General features: G+C 38.4%; 1 protein-coding gene across 3 annotated transcripts; it reads left to right on the top strand.

Moving 5' to 3' along the window:
* Positions 1–365: 365 nt before the first annotated feature.
* TRA2B (transformer 2 beta homolog) lies at positions 366–23,022 on the top strand. Of its 3 annotated transcripts, none has more exons than XM_059920723.1 (9): positions 366–562; positions 12,047–12,180; positions 13,228–13,390; positions 15,263–15,451; positions 17,831–17,946; positions 18,290–18,373; positions 19,851–19,910; positions 20,635–20,705; positions 21,182–23,022. In XM_059920723.1, the coding sequence occupies exons 1-9, from the start codon at positions 527–529 to the stop codon at positions 21,190–21,192; spliced, it is 864 nt and encodes a 287-aa protein (XP_059776706.1). In that variant the 5' UTR covers positions 366–526; the 3' UTR covers positions 21,193–23,022. The 3 variants fall into 3 exon arrangements, with proteins under 3 accessions (XP_059776706.1, XP_059776705.1, XP_059776707.1); XM_059920722.1 differs by having other exon boundaries at positions 20,632–20,705; XM_059920724.1 differs by lacking the exon at positions 12,047–12,180 and having other exon boundaries at positions 20,632–20,705.
* Positions 23,023–23,105: the final 83 nt, after the last annotated feature.

Raw genomic sequence — 23,105 nt, 5'->3', positions numbered from 1 at the left:
AAAGAGAAACGAACAAAGCGGAAGAACGGAAATAAGGATGGGAGAAACGGCGGGCCTCTCCTCCCTCCCTTCCCCCACCCTCCACGACAGCTTCCCAGAAAGTTCCAGAAGAGAGTCAGGCGTGGCCGGTGACATCACCACGCCCCGTGGCGACCACCACTGAGGCCACTGGCGCGCTTTCTTTCCCGCCTCAAAAAGACCCGGAGATGGGGTTAGCGCGGCGCGAAGGGCGGGGCTTACGTCACGTACAGTTCGGGACGCGCCACTGCTGGAAAGGGAAAGCCGAGCGCGGAGGGGCGGAGCCAAGAAAGCGCGCCTTCTGGGAGGGGGTGGGGCCTGGTTAAAGAGCGCCGCGTCACATCCGGGAGACTTAGAGCCCCAGCGGAGGCGGTGCGGAGCGTTTCTCCTCTCAGTGGCTCGGGAACCAGTGCGTGGTGCGGAGCCGCGGTTGAGCCTCTAGATAGAAGGCGCAAGAGGTTGGCAGCTTCGATTGAAGCACGTCGGGCGGCGACAGCAGCTAGAAGTCATGAGCGACAGCGGCGAGCAGAACTACGGCGAGCGGGTACGTAGCGGTGGTGCAGGGGGCGGCTGTGTGGTCCCAGCTTCTTGCATCTCTTTCCAGGCCCGTCGGCCTCGGACCGGGAGACTGGGGCGATTTCGACTCCGAAGCCTGAGACCGGGAGGGATGGGAGTTAGAGGTTTAAAAGCCCTCGTGGATAGGGTCTTTATCCGTGAAGGAGGCCGCCGGCGGGTTTAGGTGGCCCTTTACGCGAAACGGCGGTTTTTTCCGTTATGGGGGTGGGGGGGAATTAAAAATGGCCGCTGCGTCCCCTCCGTGGTGGGGGAGGGGAGCGGTATCTCGTTTCGCCGTTGCTCTCCTGTGAAACCTCGCCGCAGCCATCTTGGGCTGGCGGGCCGGGCGCGCTGCCAGAGGCACAAAATGGCGGAGGAGCCGCGCGACAACCTCCAGGCCGCGGGGGAGGGGGCGGGCAGAAAGGCAGCGTTCGTTGGGATTTTTTTGCTCAGAATTTAGGTTAAGACAGGATCATATTCCGGGCCCCGAAAGAATCGGAATCTAAGGTGTTCTTGGGGGCCTCTTTTAAAACGGGGAAACTAGTCTGAGGTAGGCTAAGTTCTGGACCCGTTAGTTTGAGGGGATTGCGCGCGAGCTTTGTGTTCGGCCTAAATGGAGTGCTTTTCTTTGATACCGAAAGGGCTTTCAAACCCAATATCGTTTTCGGTATACAGAGTAGACCACGGGGTCGCTGAGATTTTCTTGTTTGAGGGAGTAGATTTTTTTCTGCGAGATGGTGGAGGAGAAATTGGCGGGCAGCAATTTACGCCGCCGTTGTTTTCTTTGTTTTGAGGCATTCCTATTCTGTGAAGCACAAGTTGTGTTGGTGCACTTTTTAAAGTTTCCACTCCAAAATGTGGGGTTCGGTGAGGGTTGGATAAACTGCAGAAATAAGAAAGTTCCCGGGCTTGGAAAGCATGATATAAAGCTTGGTTGCGGGTCCGTGAGTACTAAGATGCAGAAATGTCAGTCTTGCCAGGATCTTGCTTATTTGGAGGTTTGTTAGAAGAAGAAGGGTAATAAAAAGCACCATGGAACTTGATTTTTTTTTTTCTTTTACTTGATGGGATTAGGTTGGGTGTTTTTACAGTTTATCTGTAATTGTCAGGTAAATCTATTTAAATATCTTCTCAAACTCATGAAACAAATTCTAGTTGGTTCATTAGAAGGGCGTTTTTATAGAGAAACTTCTTAGCTCTTCGAGTCTTAGTGAATTTACCGTGTAACTTTGGAGCCAAGTCTGATTAATTTGGTTTGAACTAATCAGCCCCGCCTTTACCTATGTAGATCAGTATTGGCTTTATATGTTTTTCCGTAAGACGATTGATTGCCACTGTCACCGGTGTGTGTGCGATTATTTTTTAAGCTCAGTCTTAGGGTGAGAAAGCTTGGATCAAGTTCACAAGTTGTTAAAGCTGTGGGTTATGGTTTCTGCCGGTTGAATATACTGTCGAAACTAGGCGTCGGTGTTTGGACTGGAAAGCAAATAATAATTTTAGTCTTCAGCTATTAAAACAATTATAGGATACTTTTGCATTGTTTTGAGACTACAAAATGGTCCCTGACTAGAGCTCTCAGTTGAATAAACCTGACTAAGTTACTTGTGCTGGTGTGCTTGAGAAGATGAAAAATTCACCAAAGGAAAGTTAGGGTATTTTTTACGTAAGGGAGGAAACAATTTCAAGAATTAGGTCCTGGTTTGAGGCAGCTCAAGAGACATTGTCATCCCGCTAATCAAGTTTTTGAATTGGTACTTTTTGTTAGTAGAATATACATCCTAGTTATATCACAATCCCGTTACATAGAATGGTTATTCAATAAATTCTTATGGAAGGAGACAAAGTAATAAAAAATTTAAAGGTACCTGTTAGAAATTGATATTTTGTCTTAGAGTCTTGACTTCTTGGAAGAGTTTTTCTGAACTCTGACGTTGTTGAGTACTTCCACATTGTTTTTTTTGGCGTTTGTTTTGTATGTAGATTGCTTTGCAGTTGGTTTATTGGAACCTGAAATGGTTAGACTATACCTAAAACAAATACGTTTGGGACTCCCAAAGAATGCGTGGCAAAACCATAAAGTTCAGTGGAATGATTTAAATATAATGCCATTAAAAACACTAGGTAGAACACTCAGGTCTGATTGGCTAGAAACTTCCTTTTGAAAGTGCCTGAAAACAGTGGGAAAACCGTTGCATTCGGGGTAATAATCTTGGACATGGCCTGCTATGAATAGCTTATCTGGAGCCTGAAAAATTACTTTCATTCCACTCTGAGTTTTCAGACATTACAAATTGTTGATGTAAATCACTAATACCTACCAGTCTAATCAGCTAATGTTAACGTAATCACTAAAATTTTATCAGCTGGAACCACCTCCTGCCCCACCATAGCCACCGGCCCCGCCGTTCTAGAAATGTTTTTTTCTTCTCCTTTAGACTTTATTAAATAAAGTTCGATTCCTATACAGACTGGGGTGGGGTGCGAGCAATAAATTATCCTTGACTTGGTTGTTGATAGCGTGTTTACTTACTGCGTGAATATTGACACTTAGAGTTGTGGTTCCTTCTGTTCCTTTGTCTTGTTTTAAATGTGCAGCTAGGGTGCGTTCCTGAATTTTTGTGGTTCATTTCACACTTTCAGTTAAGGTAGAATCTACCTTTTAACCTGTATCTGGGATTTTTCATGTCAGAGTTGATAGATTTAAATTAAAACCTGTTTCTAATTAGAGCTGACTTCCCTGATCTGGCCAAATCCATGTTAAAGTAAGATATTATTCATTTCCAAGTTCTAATTTCTTCCAGTCATTTCCCAAAATTGCTCACATTTTTTGCAAAGCACCTTTGGAATAAAGAGAGGTGCTTTTAGCAGATATGTCATGCCACAATTTGGGAGAATAAGAACATGATAGAGTCATGTAGCCAAGTTTAGAGGTGCATGGTAATAGTGAGGGGGGTGATAAATCTTGTAAGGCCCAATTATGGTCACACTCTTCAGGGTGTGGTGACGTTTGTTCTTGGCACTGGTTTAATGTTCTACCCTCCTAATTAATTTCTTCAGCTTGTACAAATGGGTCTTTACCTAGAGAAACCAGAAACTAAGGAAACGCTATTTGTATGGACCAAATCATTTTAATTTGCCTGCTATCAAGATTGCAATAAATACTCTTGATAGTGTTGCCTATTTTTGTAGAAGTAATGTGTATACAATATAGGTATATTATCTTTAGTCTTTTTCTTTGTAGAGATGAATAGCATTTGGATACTATCCCATCAAACTGCCTTTCAGATTCTGCAGTTTTTTTCCTCTTCTGCTTAATCTTGGGTTGTCTTTTTGAATTATTTTCAGCTCCTAACTCTAAATCCAAATTTTGAAAACTAAAACATCGATCTGTGTCTTTCTAGAGGATTAAATTAATGTTGGTGGGAGGAAATAGTTTTGTTTTGGTGTGAGTCTGGTTAGGCACAAGTCTTTTGAAACCAGGTTGAAGAATATTTTTCTTGGTCTTAACTAAGAATGATTTAATGTTACGGATATGGCCTGGAACTAGAAGGTGGCATGTTCATACTGAAATTACAAGTAATTATAAGGTAAGTACTATTGGTTTTGTGAAAAGAGTGAAGACGAATTCAGAAGATGAGAGGTGTGTTAAATTGAATTTGCCTTGTACAGCTTTTTCCCATTCCTTATCTCCAATAAAATCCAAAGCCTGGTAAATATTAATACTTGCATAGTTGTTGACATTTTGCCCAAGAGGACAATGCTACAGTTGTGTATATCTTTTGAGCCTTAGCATTGCGTATTATGTTGATTAGTTTTTTACTCATAATTGTATTATTTTCTTATGACCTACAGTGATGTGGTGATTGGGAATTTTAAGTGTTCACCCAATTTAGTTTTTTGGGGGTGTCACTTAGTGTTGTTTTTAAGCTGGGGTTGGGGAGTTCTTCATTATAGCAAATCAGTCTTTAAATTCCCCAAAAATCTTTGCTTTGAATTGGGTTTTGGAGGTTACATTCTGATTTTTATCAACAAGATTGCTGAATATGACAGCATGGATGAGGACCCTTTTTGGGTTTTTTGTTTTTTTCCTTAGATATTAGATTAAAAAGTAGTCTTCTGAAACAGTAAAACATACTTGCGCTTCTGGAAATCACTGAATTTTATGAATGTAAATTCAGAGTCTGTACTGTTTTTGCAAGAGGTCTTTTAAAAGCTTGGGCTTAGAGCTCATTTAGGCGTGTCAGATGACAGTTTTTTCAGAAATTTTCAGTCTTTGAGGATTTTTCTATCCAACCAACCTTCCGGTAGAGTTTAGCTGCAGAAAGAAATAGAATAGTCCTTACGTTGATATTAGCATTGATCTTTATAGCAGATTCGATGAGTTTTTCTTTACCTCCTCCTAGTTTTTAAAATACTACCTTGTCGATCAACCTAATGAGTTTGCACGTTTTTAATGTTACATAAATTCCAGTTGTAGTCCCTAGAATTATTTTAACAAAAATTGTGTTGGTGATGGGACAAATTTCTGCTTATTTGTAAGTAGGATCTCTTAACCATATGTGTATAACATTAGCCCAATAGTTGTTCTTCTGGTTTTATGAAGTGGCCACTTGAACTTAGCTGAGGTTTGAATGAACCTAGTATTTATATTATCTAGCGGTGTGTTTTGTTTTTCAAATATAAAAGAAGGGAGAATGTTGGGAAGGAGTAATGAAATAGCAGGAAGGGGTCCATATTGAGAACTTGTGGTATCTAGAGCTTTGGCCTCTATTCCAGCATCTTCTGCACCGAAGCCCTGTATTTAAACTTTAGGAGGCCTTAAGAGGAAACCTGCTTGGGCATTCTGATTCCACGATTACATTTGTGCTGGCAGTAAACATTTCCCATTACATTTTAGTGATGGATATTAAAACGAATTACTGTGACTCCCTTAAATAAAAAGTTATTTAAAATTTTCCCTGGATTAAATGAGCAATGATTAACATTGAAAAACTGGACTGAAGATTATGCTTACCCTCTTAGAAAAGACATCACAACACTTCCATCATAGCCATGCATGGTTGTCTTTTTGATCAGATAGGTATAAAAATTTATCTCTCACTCTCTGTCTCTGGTTTGTTGTTTTTTTTTTTTTTCCAGAAAGTTTTATTTTCAGAAAAACGAGGAGAGGAAATTGTTAACAGTGAAAGATCATAAGGTGAAGTTCAGGGAGACTAGGATGTTTTATGAGGGCAGTTATTTTGATTAAGGTGTTCAGTAGACACTATTATATACTTTATTGATCTGTTAAGTGATATTGAGTCTTTTTAATAATTTCAGGAGGTGAGCTGTAATTTTCTCCCAATATTGCCACCTTTAAAAGTAGGATTGCTCTGGACTGCAGAAGATTTTAATACTTTGTTCATTGAGGGGGGAGATTTTACCAAAAATTCTTTGAAAACACCACTGTTGGATTCAAGTTTGTTTGGCTTTCTTCGTAGCTACTTGCATATAGTAGTTGGTTGATTTGATTTGGTCTTTTTAATGATTTTAGTTATAAATTTAGTAAGTTGGGCCATTTATATTATAAAATCTCACTAGATCAGCTTTCTAGGGGTGGGTTGAACACTATAGTCCAAATTTTCAAGTTCCCTGATAATTGTTTTTTTACAGAGCTACTTTTGCAGTTTAAAAAAATGTGTGACGTTAAATACATATCTTGCCCTTAGTCACAATTTGTAAACTTCTTCACCCCTCAGCCTTGTCATCATTGTGCAAATGAATTGTCCGTGCTTTCCTTTCTTGCACTTTTGTATTTACATGTCACTTTTTGACTAGAGATGTGCTTTTGACACTGAACATACTTTCTATTGATGAATACGATAAGAAGTGTGAAATGTAATTATAGCTCTTAAAATGTCAGTTGAACAGTAAATGTTCAGTTGTGCACTTCACATTCAGCTTAAGCATGATAAATCTACTTGGAGTAGACAAAAGAGATTGATTATATATTTTAGAGCCAACAGGAAACTAGTTTCAGTTTTTTGAGCTGCGTATTCTAGCTTTTCTAAAAATCCAAAACAACGAGGGATTTTTTTTTTTTCTAGTTTCAGTTTTGGCACTGGATTTTATCCTGGAGTTTTAAAATATTCTTCATCCTGTTCTTTTTCTATTAAGGTTAATGTTGAAGAAGGAAAATGCGGAAGTCGTCATTTGACAAGTTTTATAAATGAGTATTTGAAGCTCAGGAATAAGTGAAGCTGAAATTTGAAAAAATAAAAGAAAGAATGCATGCTAATTATCAGACCAGAAGTCCCACTTGTAGAATATTGAGCAATTTGTGTGAAGTGGGGAAGATGAAAGAAGTCAGAATTTGAAACGGAAGAATGAAGAAAAGAAATAAAAATGAAGTTAAGATAAGAAGTAATCTGGAATCAGAAAGCACTACGCTAAGTAATTACTAGTCTGTTTATGTGTCCCTGTATATTTTGCTAAACATGCATGCATTATTTGTTTAATAGAAGAAATATATACAGGGTAAAGAAGTGCCTTCCAGGGGAAACGTTTAAATTAGGTAATTCTAATTTTAACTTCTTAGTCAAATGATTGAAATGCAATTTTAAGAAATAATAATAACCCTTTGTAGTCAAATAGGAGGCAGGAATGAGCTCTTCAGTTTGGGTAACAGCCAGCTTCATGTTGTCTCCTGAATTTTTCATCTCTAACTTTGCTGGTCCTGGGGCATGAGTGAGTACCTCCAGAGTTGGAGTTGGTGGTCTGTCTGTGTCACCCCCCTGGACTCTTAATGCACAGACCCCTATCGTTCAGTACAGAGCAATACATAGTAGAATGTTTTCTTAAGTTTGTCGAAGTTTTCCTAAAGAATGTCACCAGGTTGGTTATAGAACCAAACCCCGAAAATCCAAGCAAAGCATTGGACAGGATAGTTTCTTTTCGCGTTTATGAAAGCGTTAATTTCTTTCTGGATGGCAGTAGTGGAAAGCTGTGACCACTTAGGCCCTAACTTTAAGATGCATGTGTGCTAAATTCACAAGATGATTCTTAATTCTTTTCTGTTTAATTGTTATTCCAGCTCAGTGACTGGGGTTACTGCTAAAAAGTTATAGGGACTTCCCTTAGAATGAGGTGGGTCACATAAGTGAACAGGATATCTAACTGAAAAGTGGCAAAAGTAGTAGGTGTTTTTTTCCCTTTTCTCATTTTCTGTTATTAACACTTAACCGTTAAAATGATGTGAGAGATACAGATCATAAAGTAGCTTTATTCTGGTTCCCTACTCCGTCCACTTACTGGGGAAATAGACGCCAAAGTTCTGTCATTTTCCCTTCTGTGTGTTTGTTATGTTTTAGCTGAATAGAAAAAAATGATTGGTGCAGTCTTGTTACTTTCAGTTGGATGGGACAAGTGCATGTGTCAAAATAATACCCAGTAGTAGCCAACCAACAGATGGCTTCTACCCTATTGGGAAAGCCAAGGCTATCACTTCTCCCTGAAATGAAGATAGCCTAAAAAACTTTGAGAGTTGTCAGACCTTAACAGCTTTTGGAACAAGTGGTCTAAATGACATTCTAGAGGAATCCATTTTCTGAGATTTTAGGGCCTGTTAGTGTCAGATTTGTGCTTTTGTAATATTTCTGTATCTTGCAAGCAGAAGAAAATTATTTCCATTTATAGGCAATAGTTTCCAGTATTTGCTTTGTCCCGATTATTGCTTTGTAAAACTTGCCACATGTAAACTAATAACATTAAATTGGTAATGTTGATTTTGCATTCTGAATTACAGTTTAGGCAGAAAGCTGAGGCAAGTGATGAGAGTGGATGTTATATTTCTATTTAAGCTCATGGATTTTTTTATCAAGAGATCTGAAAGGTCCTTGGGGTCCAATAGAGAAAAGACCTGTTAGTCATCTAAGGGGAAGAAGCAGTTTGGAATTCGATTATATGGCACAAGCTGGAAAGATGTAAACCAAAAATAAACATTGATGCTAGTGGACCATCTCATCCATTCAGGGTCCTCTCCTGCCCTGGCCAAAGCATCTTTGAGTATGAGAGTGCATCCCTCTACCCCCTGTCTGGGGAGTATGGGGGAGACAGGCCTCTTATCCTGGGACAGGTGTAAGGTACATGCCCTCAGGAGGGCTGATTAATGCCAGGGGGCAGGTGGGGGCAGAGAAGGTAACAAAAAACAAGGTTTCAGGAAAATGACTTTGTTGGGGGAAAAAATCAGTAAGAAGTATAAAGCTTGAAATTGATTAAGTCAGTGAGACTTAACTAAGCATTATAAACACCTATGGTGTTTTTAAGAAATACAGATGTTCAATTCCAGACCTAACATAAGTTTTAGTTAGGGATGTGTTTTTAAGTGCTAGGTACGTTTACTGCATAGCTCTAAGAGCCACTGTTCAAAATGTAATTTAGTGCATCTAGTTTTTAAAATGTATGAGAAACCTAGTGATTGGATGGTTTTTCCCACTTCTTTCATTTCTTTCAGAAAGTTTTTCTAAGATACTGCCATTATCAGAATAGGTAGACACTGGTTGGTATTTTGTTGGAAGGTTGAGTTTGTTTTTCCCTGATGTGTTCCGTATAGATTGTATATTAGTATATGATTAAGATCCAATCTATAAGAACTTGATTCCCTGAGCAGCTTTCAGGGAATTTTGGCTTTGTTATTCATGCTAACTTTAAGTATATGACCCTTTTCCTTGAGATATTGATGTTCAGAGTAGTGCTTCTTTTGGTAGGATTTTAATGTGTTGACATTTATTGTTTTGACAGCCCTGAAAGTGGACTTGAAATTTTCCTTGCGTGTAGGGGCTTTTCCAGCTGGTTTTACAGATTTGACCATGGACCAAGGTTTAAAGCTAACTTTATGCTTTTAGATTTGGCTAATAATTTTAGTTGTCATTTCTTCTAGACAGGCTAAATATCCTTGCACATAGTTCCAAACCAGCTAATGGCCAACATAACTGCAAAAAGGTTTAACTTTAAGACTACCCCTGACAAGAAAGGTAGGAGGTAGAGGCATTGTTTTCTGTGTTAACCTAACAAGTGTCAGTACAGAAGGGAAAAAAATCTTAGCATTCTGGTGGTTTCCCTTATTCTTGGTCTGAGAAGTGATTGCTCACAAAATGGATCTGCATATAGCCAATTAGTTTTAGAGGTTGAGTGAAAAGTCTTAAGATAATTTCACAAATACTGTATCTTTGACCCTTGATCTGCTAGAATTTCATGGGGAAACCTCATTAAGGTTTATTCTGAGGCTAGAAGTACTTTCTTTTTCCTCTTGGACTGGTAAAGCATCTTAGCTTGGAATAAGGCTTTTCTGTTTACTGAAGCAAGAGGCTTAAAAGAGGATCTTGACTTTTTCTACTCTTTCTTCCTTTTTCAGATCCCTAGACTGATTCTGTTAACTACAGTTACTTTATTGGTAATCTTTTAACTCTTACTGTGAGGCACCCATATTCTCTTCCTGCCAGAGCAAATTGTTTTCGTTGGTTTCCATTAAAAGTCATGATCATTCTGTGAAGTAATCTTTTTAGCATTGGAGTAAACAAAGGTATTTAGTAAATAGCTTTTGGGTCCCTATTTCTACCTTCTCTTCTAGATTAGCTTTTGCCTGTTGAAATGATGGCAGAAAGTGCATCCCCAGTTTGAGAACTTCTTTGTTCGAGGAGGAGGAGGTGGATTGTCCTTTAAAATGTCTCTTCAGAATATTTGCCAGAGAAAGCTAAGGGATTGTTGGTTGGGGTCCCCAAACCACTTTAACCACTTCTAACCACTCCTTGATGGTAAAATCAGCTGTTTTCACTAATAATTAGGGACCATCTTTGAATCTCTTTACTAACTCATGCCAGGAAGGAGAGGGGGCTGTCATGTTTCATGTCACTTCACACCATGTTTCATAATGACTTTGAAATCTTACTGTAAAGTTTTTAGAGTTGTTTTGGGTGTAGAGACCAGAACTCATTTTGCCCACTGAGTTAACTCTTATGTTCCCTGTTCTTAACTTTAAGCTTTAATTTGTCTCTTCTGTGTTGCATCATAGGAAGGATCTTCCAAATTTTCTCCACTATGCTCTTAAGTCACAGAACATATTCTAAAATGTTTTGGGCTGTGATTTAAAAGAATTTCGTATTTTCTATCCTTTCAAGAATGGCCAGAGTATTTATTCTGAGGGTCTTCCACGCAGGGAGGTCTCTTTGATAACTTCTGTGCAACTTCAACATTGATTCTTACCCCTACAGTGACTTACCTGTAATGTTGATTCCTTTTGAGTCTGGCTGTTTATCCTGTGTTGGGCAGGAAGATTCATTAGACTAATGCCTTTTAATTTGCTGAAGATGGATAACCTGGAATAAAGGTTGTCTTGGTTTGATGTTACCTTGGTTAGCTATCAGACTGAGTGGATTCTCTTGTCCATTCCACTGTTTGTTTTGGTGTCTTGGCAGAACATTTCCCTAGGCCCAGTTCTTTCTATACATATTTGCTTTTTCCACTAATTATATGCCTTTGGTTCACTGATGAACTAGTTATCCATCCTGTTTACCCATTTCTTTGCTAGTTTCTTTTAGAAGTCTTTTTTGTATTACCTACCTACCAGCTGGTTCCAGTTACGATAGGGGAAAGCTTGGGTATACAGTATATACCTAGATTTCCTGAACTTCCCTTCCTAAACCTAGATTAGGAACCCATGATCTAAACTGTTTTGGTTTTAATATGTCCTTTATGTAACTTTTCTAACTGCTTATTCTCAGTTCCCCATCGATTGGCACTGGCTCATCTACACTTAACTGAGTAAGATCTCTGGTACCCTGTTAATTCTTACCTCTGCAGTTAATTCACTGCCTTTCTGTTATAGCTCCATCTGGTTGCTTTGAGATTTTTTAAGGACTTCCTACCATGGTTAGATGGACAGGCTCTACAGATCTAGTGTTCTTCAAGCTGGTTCTTGCTTTCCACTAGGTTTCTACCTTTCTCTGGGACTTGAAACAGTTACCGTCCTTGTCTTTTTTTCCCACTCAGCAATAAATAAAACTTGATTATACAGTAAGTTTTAATGAATTTCATAGGGTTTTTTTTTTGTTGGTGGCAACTTGATTGAAATAGGTGTGAGGTATAGGTGTCATAGTTAATAAGGTTCTTTCTCACCCTAGTCTTTATGGAGTAACATTCCCAAAACAATCCTTGGGCAGTTCCCTTAACTGCTTGGCTTTGGCACCCATTTCTGAAGAGTGGGGTCAGTTAACTCTTATCCCTGCTCCCTAAAAAAAGGTGGAAGTTCAAGTTAATTGGCTTATGTCAATTGGAGCAACGTAACTATTATACCAGGTATATTCAGTTCCTGCCCTTACCTATGTTTTCTTATCTTGGAAGGGGATTGCTTTCCCTCACCATTTATCTCACCACAGCTTATTTGTTTTTAAAGTTGCCCAGAAAGTATACAAATTAAACTTTTGACATCTACGTGTAGGAATCCCGTTCTGCTTCCAGAAGTGGAAGTGCTCATGGATCTGGGAAATCTGCAAGGCATACCCCTGCAAGGTCTCGCTCCAAGGAAGATTCCAGGCGTTCCAGATCAAAGTCCAGGTCCAGATCTGAATCTAGGTAAGAAAGACTGTCTTGGGATTTTCTTGTTACTCTTAGCTTTCAAATTGGTGTGTGCTTTTGTAAACTAGGAAGATAGAGAGGGTCAGTTCATTTGTTGGCTTATTTAATATTGGTACTAGAAATGAACTTAATCGTTAAGATCTGGGAGATAGAAGACTAAGTGGTTAAGAGCCTGGGTTTTTGGCGTTAGGGTTCAAATCTTACCTCTATTTTTTTCTGGCTTGGGCAGATTACTTAACCTTTTTCAGTCTTAGCTTCCTTATCTATAAAAGGCGAATTAGTAATACCAGTTGTTCAGAATTGTGAGGATTCACTGAGTTTAAGTGAACTGCTTATTAGTATGGCAAATAGACTGCAGAACATTGGCTTTCAGTAACTGCAATTCTTGATAAATAGGTATAGTCTAGTATGACAAATGTATGTATAAAACAAAAACACCTTAATGCAGCGCTTTTTTTTTTTTTTTTTTTTTAATGTTCGTCAAGAGTAAGCTATACATCTTGGTTTGCCCAGGTCAGCCCGAGTTTATGCCTATTGTAAGGCATAATTAACAGCGCCCCCTTTCTCTCTTAAAATGTATCCTCGGTTTAAATGACAGTTCATATGATCACTGTAGTTAAGAGTAACTGGTTTTAAGACACTGTTGGAGAAAACTGTGATGGTGATTTTATCTTAAGTGAATAGTGGGCATAATGCAAGAAGCAGAAAAATAGAGGGTGATATTCTGAGGGGTAAAGGTGGGTGCAAATCAAGCTAGTATGAAATGCATGTTTTATGGTTTTCGAAAGATAATTGTGTTAAGATTAATCTCTAAATTATTTTAAGATATGATGTAAGGGAGCTTTAGTTGGTAGTGGCTTTTGGAACTCTTCCTAACAGAGTAGAAATGACTATATACAGAAGAAAAGTTATCGATCCCGCTATACGCCTGAATTGTGTGTTCCAACTTTTGTAGTTTAACTCTAGAATAGAGTATTGAAAGAATTGAAAGCCATATCTTACTGTTAGCTATTTAGTCATAACCTTGAAGCCTTTGTCTTTCAGGTCTAGATCCAGAAGAAGTTCTCGAAGGCATTATACAAGGTCACGATCTCGGTCCCGCTCCCATAGAAGATCCCGTAGCAGATCTTACAGTAGAGATTATCGAAGACGGCATAGCCACAGTCATTCTCCCATGTCTACTCGCAGGCGTCATGTTGGGAATCGGGTGAGATGAAAAAAATGTTTTTAAAGCAGTGGACTGTTTAAATCACTTTATAATAATAAATAATATGTTCCCTTCTTTTTTTTGTTTTGTTTGATGTTAGAACTGATATTATTTGACAGTGGAGCTTTTAGCATGAGTTACCTGTAGAGCCTTTTTAGTGTTTTGAGATTGTCTCTTTTTAAAAGACACCACCCACGTAATTGTCTACATTTGTGTTATTGGTCACATTTAAGATATTGTCACATTAACAAGGTATTGTCATATTAACAGCCCATCAAATAAAAAAAATCTCTATTATACATTACTATTAGTAGACTAGATCATAGGTCTGTATGTTTCATACTAATGTTATTCAAGTTTTCTGGGTTTGTTTTAATACACTTTACAGAATGCTGTCCTGATTTTTTCCCATTTACTTTTTTTTTTTTTTTTTTTTGGCTGTGTTGGGTCTTTGTTTCTGTGCGAGTGCTTTCTCTAGTTGCGGCAAGCGGGGGCCACTCTTCATCACGGTGCGCGGGCCTCACTGTTGCGGCCTTTCTTGTTATGGGGCACAGGCTTCAGGTGCCCAGGCTCAGTAGTTGTGGCTCACAGGCCTAGTTGCTCCGCGGCATGTGGGATCTTCCCAGACCAGGGCTCGAACCCGTGTCCCCTGCATTGGCAGGCAGACTCTCAACCACTGCGCCACCAGGGAAGCCCTCCCATTTACTTTTTTTTTTTTGGCTGTGTTGGGTCTTCGTTTCTGTGCAAGGGCTTTCTCCAGTTGCGGCGAGCGGGGGCCACTCTTCATCGCGGTGCGCGGGCCTCTCGCTGTTGCGGCTTCTCCGGTTGTGGAGCACAGGCTCCAGACGCGCAGGCTCAGTAGCCGTGGCTCACGGGCTTGGTGGCTCCGCCGCATGTGGGATCTTCCCAGACCAGGGCTAGAACATGTGTCCCTGCATTGGCAGGCAGATTCTTAACCACTGCGCCACCAGGGAAGCCCCTCCCATTTACTTTTAAGCAAGTTTCTTTCAGGTATTGAGGCTTTATCTTCTACAAGAAGTTCCAAATGAGATGGCATTTAGTGTTTTCATATTGTGATTTCATTGTATAATATAATACAAGTAGATCTAAAGGAAGTGTTTGTTTTTGAAAGTGGGATGGAATTTGACTGCAGTAAATGTATGTATGACATAAATGAAACCTTGGGCAAATTCATTACGGCAACTGGAGTGTGAGTGTCAGCAACATTTGGTTCATTATTTTCCTTACGGTTATAATTGCAAGCTACTTAATACCTGTTAAAAACAGTTTGGTACTCATCTTTGGTTACATTTATGTGTATATATATAAACACTTTATGTATACGATGTTTCTATAGAAATAAAATCAGGCTGAACATGCTCTTCTATATCTTTCTGGCGATTTAGAGCCTCCCATTGTGTGAGTGGTATATCTTAATTCAACATTTTAACAGTATGCCGTTTTTTCCCCCTCTGGCTTATAGAGACAGTGCCATTCTGATTATCCATATGTGTGCATATTGTTGAGTGTGTGGCCATTTCTTAGAATAAAGCCCTAGAAGGTGAATCCCTTGGGCAAATTGTCCTCCAATCTCCAAAAAAAAAAAATGTCAGGTGCTTTTCAGTAGTATGAGCTGCTGTTTCCCGTCCACTTGACTCTAAGTTGAAATTACCCCTTTTGCCGTCTTCCCTACACGTTCTTAAACATGCTTGTGGTGGTGTTGTAACGTTAATTTAGAATAGCATTTTATTTCGTTATCTTTTAGGGTTAGTGTGACATTTTTGGCTAATTTATGCATAGTTCCTTTTTTTTTTTTTTTAACTTTGATTTATGACACGTTTTAAAGTTCAAAATCCATTTTTCTATTTCTAGGCAAATCCTGATCCCAACTGTTGTCTTGGAGTATTTGGATTGAGCTTATACACTACAGAAAGAGATCTAAGAGAAGTGTTCTCTAAATATGGCCCAATTGCTGATGTGTCTATTGTATATGACCAGCAGTCTAGACGTTCAAGAGGATTTGCCTTTGTATATTTTGAAAATGTAGATGATGCCAAGGAAGTAAGTAAAAGTCTTGTATCTTTTTAAAAATACCAGTTCTATTTTTAACTATTTTTACTTGGATAAGGACAGTTTTTGCTTTAGTAACTATATATAGCTTGAGCTAAAGGAAATACATTCGTTTGGGAAGATATACTGATCAATGTTGAATTTTTTTTAAAAACCTTCTAATGTGGACATTTTCAAATATTTGTTAGAGTAACAGAAAAGTATGACAGTTTGGTTCTATATTCCAACTCAGTCCTCTCCACCACATTATTTGAAGTAAATCCCAACATAGTCAACTGTTTCCAGGTGTGATATGTGTCTAGATACAGATATTTCTAAAATATAAGAATATTAATACTCATTTGGAATATTTAATCACTGTTTATATCAAATTACTGTTTTTTAAAATTTATTTTTGGCTGCGTTGGGTCTTCGTTGCTGTGTGCGGGCTTTCTCTAGTTGTGGCACGCGGGGGCTACTCTTCGTTGCGGTGTGCAGGCTTCCCATCCTGGTGGCTCCTCTTGTTGCGGAACATGGGCTCTAGGCACGTGGACTTTAGTAGTTGCGGCGCACAGGTTTAGTTGCTCTGCAGCATGTGGGATCTTCCTGGACCAGGGCTTGAATCTGTGTCCCCTGTATAGGCAGGCAGATTATTAACCACTGCACCACCAAGGGAAGCCCTCAAATTCTTTTTTTTTTTTTTACTTTTTGGCTGCATTGGGTCTTTGTTGCTAGGCACAGGCTTTCTCTAGTTGTGTCGAGCAGGGGCTACTCTTGTGGTGCGCAGGCTTCTCATCGCAGTGGCTTCTCTTGTTGCAGAGCATGGGCTCTAGGTGCGTGGGCTTCAGTAGTTGTGGCGCATGGGCTAGTTGCTCCGTGGCATGTAAGATCTTCCTGGACCAGGGATCAAACCCGTGTCCCCTGCATTGGCAGGCGGATTCTAAACCACTGCGCCACCAGCGAAGTCCCCCCCAAATTACTTTCTAAAATGGAGAAAAACATTAAAAAGTGATAAAGCTATGACTATGACTCAGGAGAAAGGAACTGGTTTTGAATGTATACTAGCAAGTGATTTTATATTTAGAGTTTTTTTTTGGCCGTGCTGCATGGCTTGTGGGATCTTAGTTCCCCAACCAGGGATTGAACCCAGGCCATGGCAGTGAAAGCACTGAGTCCTAACCACTGGACTGCCAGTTAAAATTTTTTATTATGTAGACTAAAGTAAAAATTCAGTGTGAGAATCTAGGCCACATTTAAGAAATCTGGACTTTAGATACAGTATAAGGAAAAGCTTGAGAAACTTAAATGACAGGCCATCTGAGGTCAATGTTGAGATGAGTAATTGAGTTCTAAATGAGATTATATGGTTATACATTTTCTTTTATATGTATATGTAACTTTGTCAAGATTATACTAATTTTTAAAAACCATAGATTTTAAAATAAAGCTGATCTACTAAAGGAAGAATTGAAATTGAAAGCTGAAATGCAAGTAATTATAATTTAAGAGATTTAAGGGATGCTTTAATATGTCGTTCACTTCATTTTGGTAATAATTGAACAGTATAAGCTTCCTGGTTTCCCTAAAATTTTTTTTTTTTTTGCTAAAGATAGCATATTTTGTATCTGAATCAATAGTGCCAGAAACTATCTTGAGGCAGAAACAATCAAACTAGAAAATAGCATACTTGGAATTAGAAGTTTAAATTCTATTTAGGTGGAGGGGGTGTTTCTTTAAATTGTGAACAAACTGCTAAGTCTTTGGAATGGGATATTTTTTTCTTAAGTACATACTGTTTTATTCAGTCTGTGTTGTAGATAAGAGAACTATATGTAATTCAAGCTTTCTTCATCCCAACCTTTTGCTTCCATAGCAAGGAGCCATAAACTTGTGTAAAGGATTAGACAGTAAATATTTTGGGCCTTGTGCACCATAAGATCTTAATGACAACTTTTCAACCCTGTCATTGTAATGTAGAAGTAGCCATATAATATGCAAATTAATGAGTGGGGCTATCCTTCAGTAAAACATTTATGGTCACTGAATTTTGAATTCCATTTATGATGAAATACTATTGATTTTTTTCCCCCTCACCCATTTAAATTCTTAGCTCATGGGTCATAAGTTGCCAGCTATGTACTGCTTTAGAGCTACAAGCACTGTGTTAGATAAAATATTTCATGGGTTAAATTGGCTTTTGTGGTTTTTTGGGTAAGCTTTTCTGGGCTAGCTTTTATAAATAAAGATTTAATAGGCGGAAAAGCCTATTAATAAGCTGTCAGCCATAATGTTGTGGCCTAGCTGAAACATCCAGTTGGACCCTGTTTATAGCTGTTGGATAATTTGGGGCTTTGTCCAGGGTGTATATAACAACTTACATACCTTTTGAAGGCGAAAGAGCGTGCCAATGGAATGGAGCTTGATGGACGTAGGATCAGAGTTGATTTCTCTATAACAAAGAGACCACATACCCCAACACCAGGAATTTACATGGGGAGACCTACCTAGTAAGTTTATTTTCAAGGTTGTTAAAAATACTGACAGTTCAGTTTGTTCAGTTCCTCCAAGAACTACACGTAGTTAGGGGTGGGGGGGGATCTTTGGCATTTCAAACTGGCTAAAACTCAAAGTCAGTACAGTATATTCAGTGGAAACATTCTGTTGGTACCACGCATTTTGATTGGTATCATTTAATAGATCACATCCCACTTTTATCATAAAGAAATGCCATAGATTTGGCTTTGCTGGGTAATTGATTTTCACCAGACCATTTTTCCCATGCTGGAAACTTAACCATTATTATAGGTAAGATTTTAAGTTCGTACAAATCTTACTTACTGTTGCTCATAGTGGCAGCTCACGCCGTCGAGATTACTACGACAGGGGATATGATCGAGGCTACGATGATCGGGACTATTACAGCAGGTCATACAGGTAAGTTAAGCATAATACAAAGTTTAAGTTGCCAAAAAATTGAAGGACAAGCCAGCTCTTCTCCTGAATCAGTTGCAACATAATTTAAAGCAGTACTATACATACCTGAGTTTTACCCTTTGATACAAGTCATTACCTTTAATACTAAAATCCAGGCCCAGAGTTTACACTAGGTGTTTGTTTTGGCCACACCATGCGGCATCTTAGTTCCCTGACCAGGGATCGAACCCGGGTCCCCTGCATTGGCGGCACGGAGTCTTAACCACCGACTGCCAGGGAAGCCCCTAAACTAGATTTTATGGTTATACGTCTTTTTAATTTATCTTCGTATGTATATTTTTTAAACACCAAGTTGTAAACCAACTGAAATCCTTGGTTTCAAAACATGACAGTGAAAACAAAATTATAGACTATACTTCAGGTTTCCCCCCCTTTTTTGTTTTTATAAATTTATTTATTTATTTATTTATTTTTGGGTGTGTTGGGTCTTCGTTTCTGTGCAAGGGCTTTCTCCACTTCCGGGAGGCGGGGGCCACTCTTCATCACGGTGCGCGGGCCTCTCACTGTCGTGGCCTTTTCCATTGCAGAGCACAGGCTCAGTAGTGGTGGCTCACGGGCCTAGCTGCTCCGCGGCATGTGGGATCTTCCCAGACCAGGGCTCGAACCCGTGTCCCCTGAATTGGCAGGCAGATTCTTAACCACTGTGCCACCAGGGAAGCCCCCCTTTTTTGTTTTTAAAGTGAGTTTCATAAGCTGTATTTTGAATGTTATTGCTTTATAAAGCAATTTTTGGTATCTTAAGGAATCGTGCACTAAAGGGCAGGGGAAATTGATTCTTGGAAGAATCCAAAGAAGTAATTATTTAAGGACAATAATTTAGTGTAATAATGGTAAGAAGTTTATTACCAAAAATATTGATATATTTTTGGGGGGTTGGCAGGGAAATGTTCATGACACTGGGAATACTTTGAAAGGCAAAAGTGAAGTAAAGTTCTCTATTTTATTAGCAACAGCAGGTAATTCAGACCCTGCCTTGCTTGTCAAAATGTAAATTGTGTAATAAGTATTGACCACAACAGTTAATCCATGACACCTTATTTTAGTGTGGTGTTGAGGTGTGGATGTCTTTTTTTGCACACTATTCAGTAGTGTTTTAAGAAGTTGACAGTCCTGACATTTAACACTGACAAAAAGAAACTTTCTTAAAAGTGGCATTTCTGTACTGAGTGACACTTAAGGGATTGATTTGTGGAGGCTGCAAAGATTAGGGTCTTAATAATTTATTTTTATTTTAATTCATATGAGCATTTACTTCTAATGATATTCATTTTAACCACCAGGGAGAGCTCTATGCCAGTTTGTAAAGAGGTGGCAAAAGCAGCTAGCTTTCACTTCTGTGAGTTTTAATTTTATTGCATGAATTGTATACTTTCAAAATTTTTTTAAATGAATATATGTTGCTTTTCTGCCTTCACAGAGGAGGAGGTGGAGGAGGAGGAGGATGGAGAGCTGCTCAAGACAGGGATCAGATATACAGGTATGCCAGGAGAAGATTTGAAAATCTGTACAATAGTAGAATGGCTCACATAAAGACATTTTCGTTATTAGTATTTTGGTAAATTATAGTTGGCGTTACACAGAATTGGATTGCATGAAGTTTATGAATATACTGTAAATGAAACCAAATGACAGTGTGTACATGGCTTAATTTGTGTGTTCACAGAAATAAATTGTGCTTACACTAGGTCATTTACTCAGTGGTACCATTTTGTACCTTAACATGAGATATGGCAGAAACTAAGATAATATTATTCCTGATAGTTTTATTAGCTTTTTATAAGTATCTCAGAATAGCAAGTGAGTATTCAAGTTGATCTTTCTTACGCAGAACTAAATCACTTTGAAGCACTATGAATGAAATTTTGTTTTGGGTGCTCATAGCGTATAGTTAAAATTAGTGGTAAAGATTTTTTTTTTTTCCTTCTCTAAGCCATTTTAAATTCTGTTAAGTATAATGTTAATTAGCGGATGATCAGTGGATCAAATATAGCAAGGAGTATTCAACCTCTGATAGTTTGAGGGGTTATTTGGTACTGGGCCTGATAGTGTGCTTCATTCTCAGGACTAAAACAGACCTTGAAATCCTGTGACTAATGCAATATTTTTCAAGGTCAGTGAGGGTCTTTTAGTTTTGGAAAGTGACAAAGGGATCATATGTAATATCAGTAGTCTTAGATGGTGTTGACATTTGTTTACAGAAGACGGTCACCTTCTCCCTACTATAGTCGTGGAGGATACAGATCACGTTCCAGATCTCGATCATACTCACCTCGTAAGTTTTTATTGATTTATATGATTTTATTATAATAGCATGGCTTGCTGTGACTTACCAAACACAGCAGATAATGGGTGAATTCAATTAGTTTTATCTATATTTATCTCCAACTTTTGGTTCAAGGAAGTATAGGAAAACAACCCTTGGATCTTACTCTTGTTGCTTATTAAAATAGTAAATATATTCTGTCACCATTTGTAGCTTTTCTTTTTAGGAGTCCTTGTAATGTTTGTACAGCTTGGAAACATTTGAGTGACTTAAAACCTTAGCTTTCAGGTTGAGTTAGATATACTCCCAGCTATTTCTGTTTAACATTGGTTGTCTTAGTGTAATCTTTATGTGAATGTTTTCCTCTATTTTCACAGGAGAGAATCTGGTGCATAGGAATTTCCTGATGGCAGAGTAGTTTAAAATTCTCAACATTAAAAGTACACACTTGAGTACTGAAGCGTATTTGTTTCTTTTCTTCCTAGGTCGCTATTAAAGCATGAAGTTGAAGACTTTCTGAAACCTGCCCTAGAGTTGGGATATTGTTTGTGGACAATATTTTTTATTGTCTCCTGTTTAAAAAGTGAACAGTGCCTAGTGAAGTTAGGTGACTTTTACACCTTTTATGATGACTACTTTTGGTGGAGTTGAAATGCTGTTTTCATTCTGCATTTGTGTAGTTCGGTGCTTTGTTCAAAGTTAAGTGTTTTCAGAAAAGTATGTTTTGCATGTATTTTTTTACAGTCTAAATTTTGACTGCTGAGAAGTTTCTATTGTACAAAACTTCATTTAAATGGTTTTTCTACTGAATCCAGGGTATTCTGAAGATCGAAGCCTGTGTAAAATGCTACCAAATGGCAAAAAGCAACAATAAAGTTTGGTTTTTACTTTTCTTTCTAACATATCAATGGTTAGCAGAACTGTTCAGAATAGACTGTCAGTAGTAAATTCAAGACAAAAATGCCCGTTTTCCTCCAGTCCATAAAACATACCATACTTAATATACCTGCAATTAAGTGATAAATTATGCTCTGTAACTCTATACTGCTAGTATTAGACCTAAAGATCTTTCAATACAGCTAATGCTTAATATAAATGTGAATTTGTTGGCGTTTATATAATCTGTATTATATATATAGCAGGGAATAAGAGTTACACAATGAATGCCTTTGAAAGGCTATTTCTTAAAGCTGTTACAAGGGGATAATGGTATTTCAACTAGTTATCAGCAAGTGACAATACATTCCACCACAAATGTACTCTTGTTCTTTTAGCTTTTAGATTATATGGAAAAACTGGGGGCTTCAGAGATTGAGAAAAAGAGAAGGGAACACTACACCTGTGTTGTGGATGAACTGAAGACTTTGCCTGTTCATTTTTTAAATATTATTTTCAGGTCCTTTGCTTACCAAAGGAGGCCCAATTTCACTCAAATGTTTTGAGAACTGTGTTTAAATAAACGCAAATGGAAAGAGTAAAAGGCTGGTACAACTCAGTTTATAAAGATTTTGTTTTAACCTTGCTACATATATAATTAAGAGTTCTTTTTGTTGTTATTGATGTTTTAAATAGATAAATTGTGTATTCCTGGCAGATAAATTGAAGTGAGTAACTAGGTAATGGAGTGATCATCTCCACACTTGCCCTGAAGGTGCCTGAAATGCACATTCTTCTTAGTTTAGGTTATTTTCATGGTCAATTCTAGGGAAGTTGCTATAGGCAGGTAATTAAAGTTTGTTAGCCTGCTGACCTTTGTATTGTTACTTAGATACAGTATAGTGTGTCCCAGGTACTTTGTAAAGCACTTCCCATATATTAATATGTTCAGTCTGCATCAATCAAAATGGTGTGGTAATTTACCTTAGGTCAAACAGCTATTAAAACAGCAATGCTGGGATCTGAACTCGACCAGTCTCAATCCATACTCTGTACTCTTAATCATGATGTCATTCTGCCTCTAATCTGGGTAACCAGATGATTAAAAATACTGGTAATGGAGTGTAGGCATTATTTGTAGGCCTAAATTTGCTAAACTTACTGGACAGGTTGAGATAGGCTGAAGAGTGGTGAGACTCCTTTCCTGTTCTGGGATAAGAAAGCAAGTAGTAATCTGTTAGTGTGCTGTAATGGTGGTCACCTGGTTTACAAAAAGGGGTTTTGTAAGCCATAAAATAGTATATAAGCATAAGAATTTTGAAGACCATGTGTATGGAAGGTAAATGGTCACTCCCTCACAGTAGAATTTGGTACAAACAGGTCCCTTTAAGACTTACTGTTCACACTATGGAACATTTTGTTCCCATAATAAAAGCTTTCTTACATTTAATTGCCAACCTTTTTTGTCACTTTTGGGGGAATCTCAGAATACTCTGAGTGTATCTGATCAACTGTTGCTGCATAATCAGTCAT

Source organism: Balaenoptera ricei, chromosome 4, assembly GCF_028023285.1.
Source record: "Balaenoptera ricei isolate mBalRic1 chromosome 4, mBalRic1.hap2, whole genome shotgun sequence".
Lineage (NCBI taxonomy): Eukaryota > Metazoa > Chordata > Mammalia > Artiodactyla > Balaenopteridae > Balaenoptera > Balaenoptera ricei.
The sequence above is the reverse complement of the archived record's forward strand: the minus strand, read 5'-3'. Positions and strand labels throughout refer to the sequence as shown.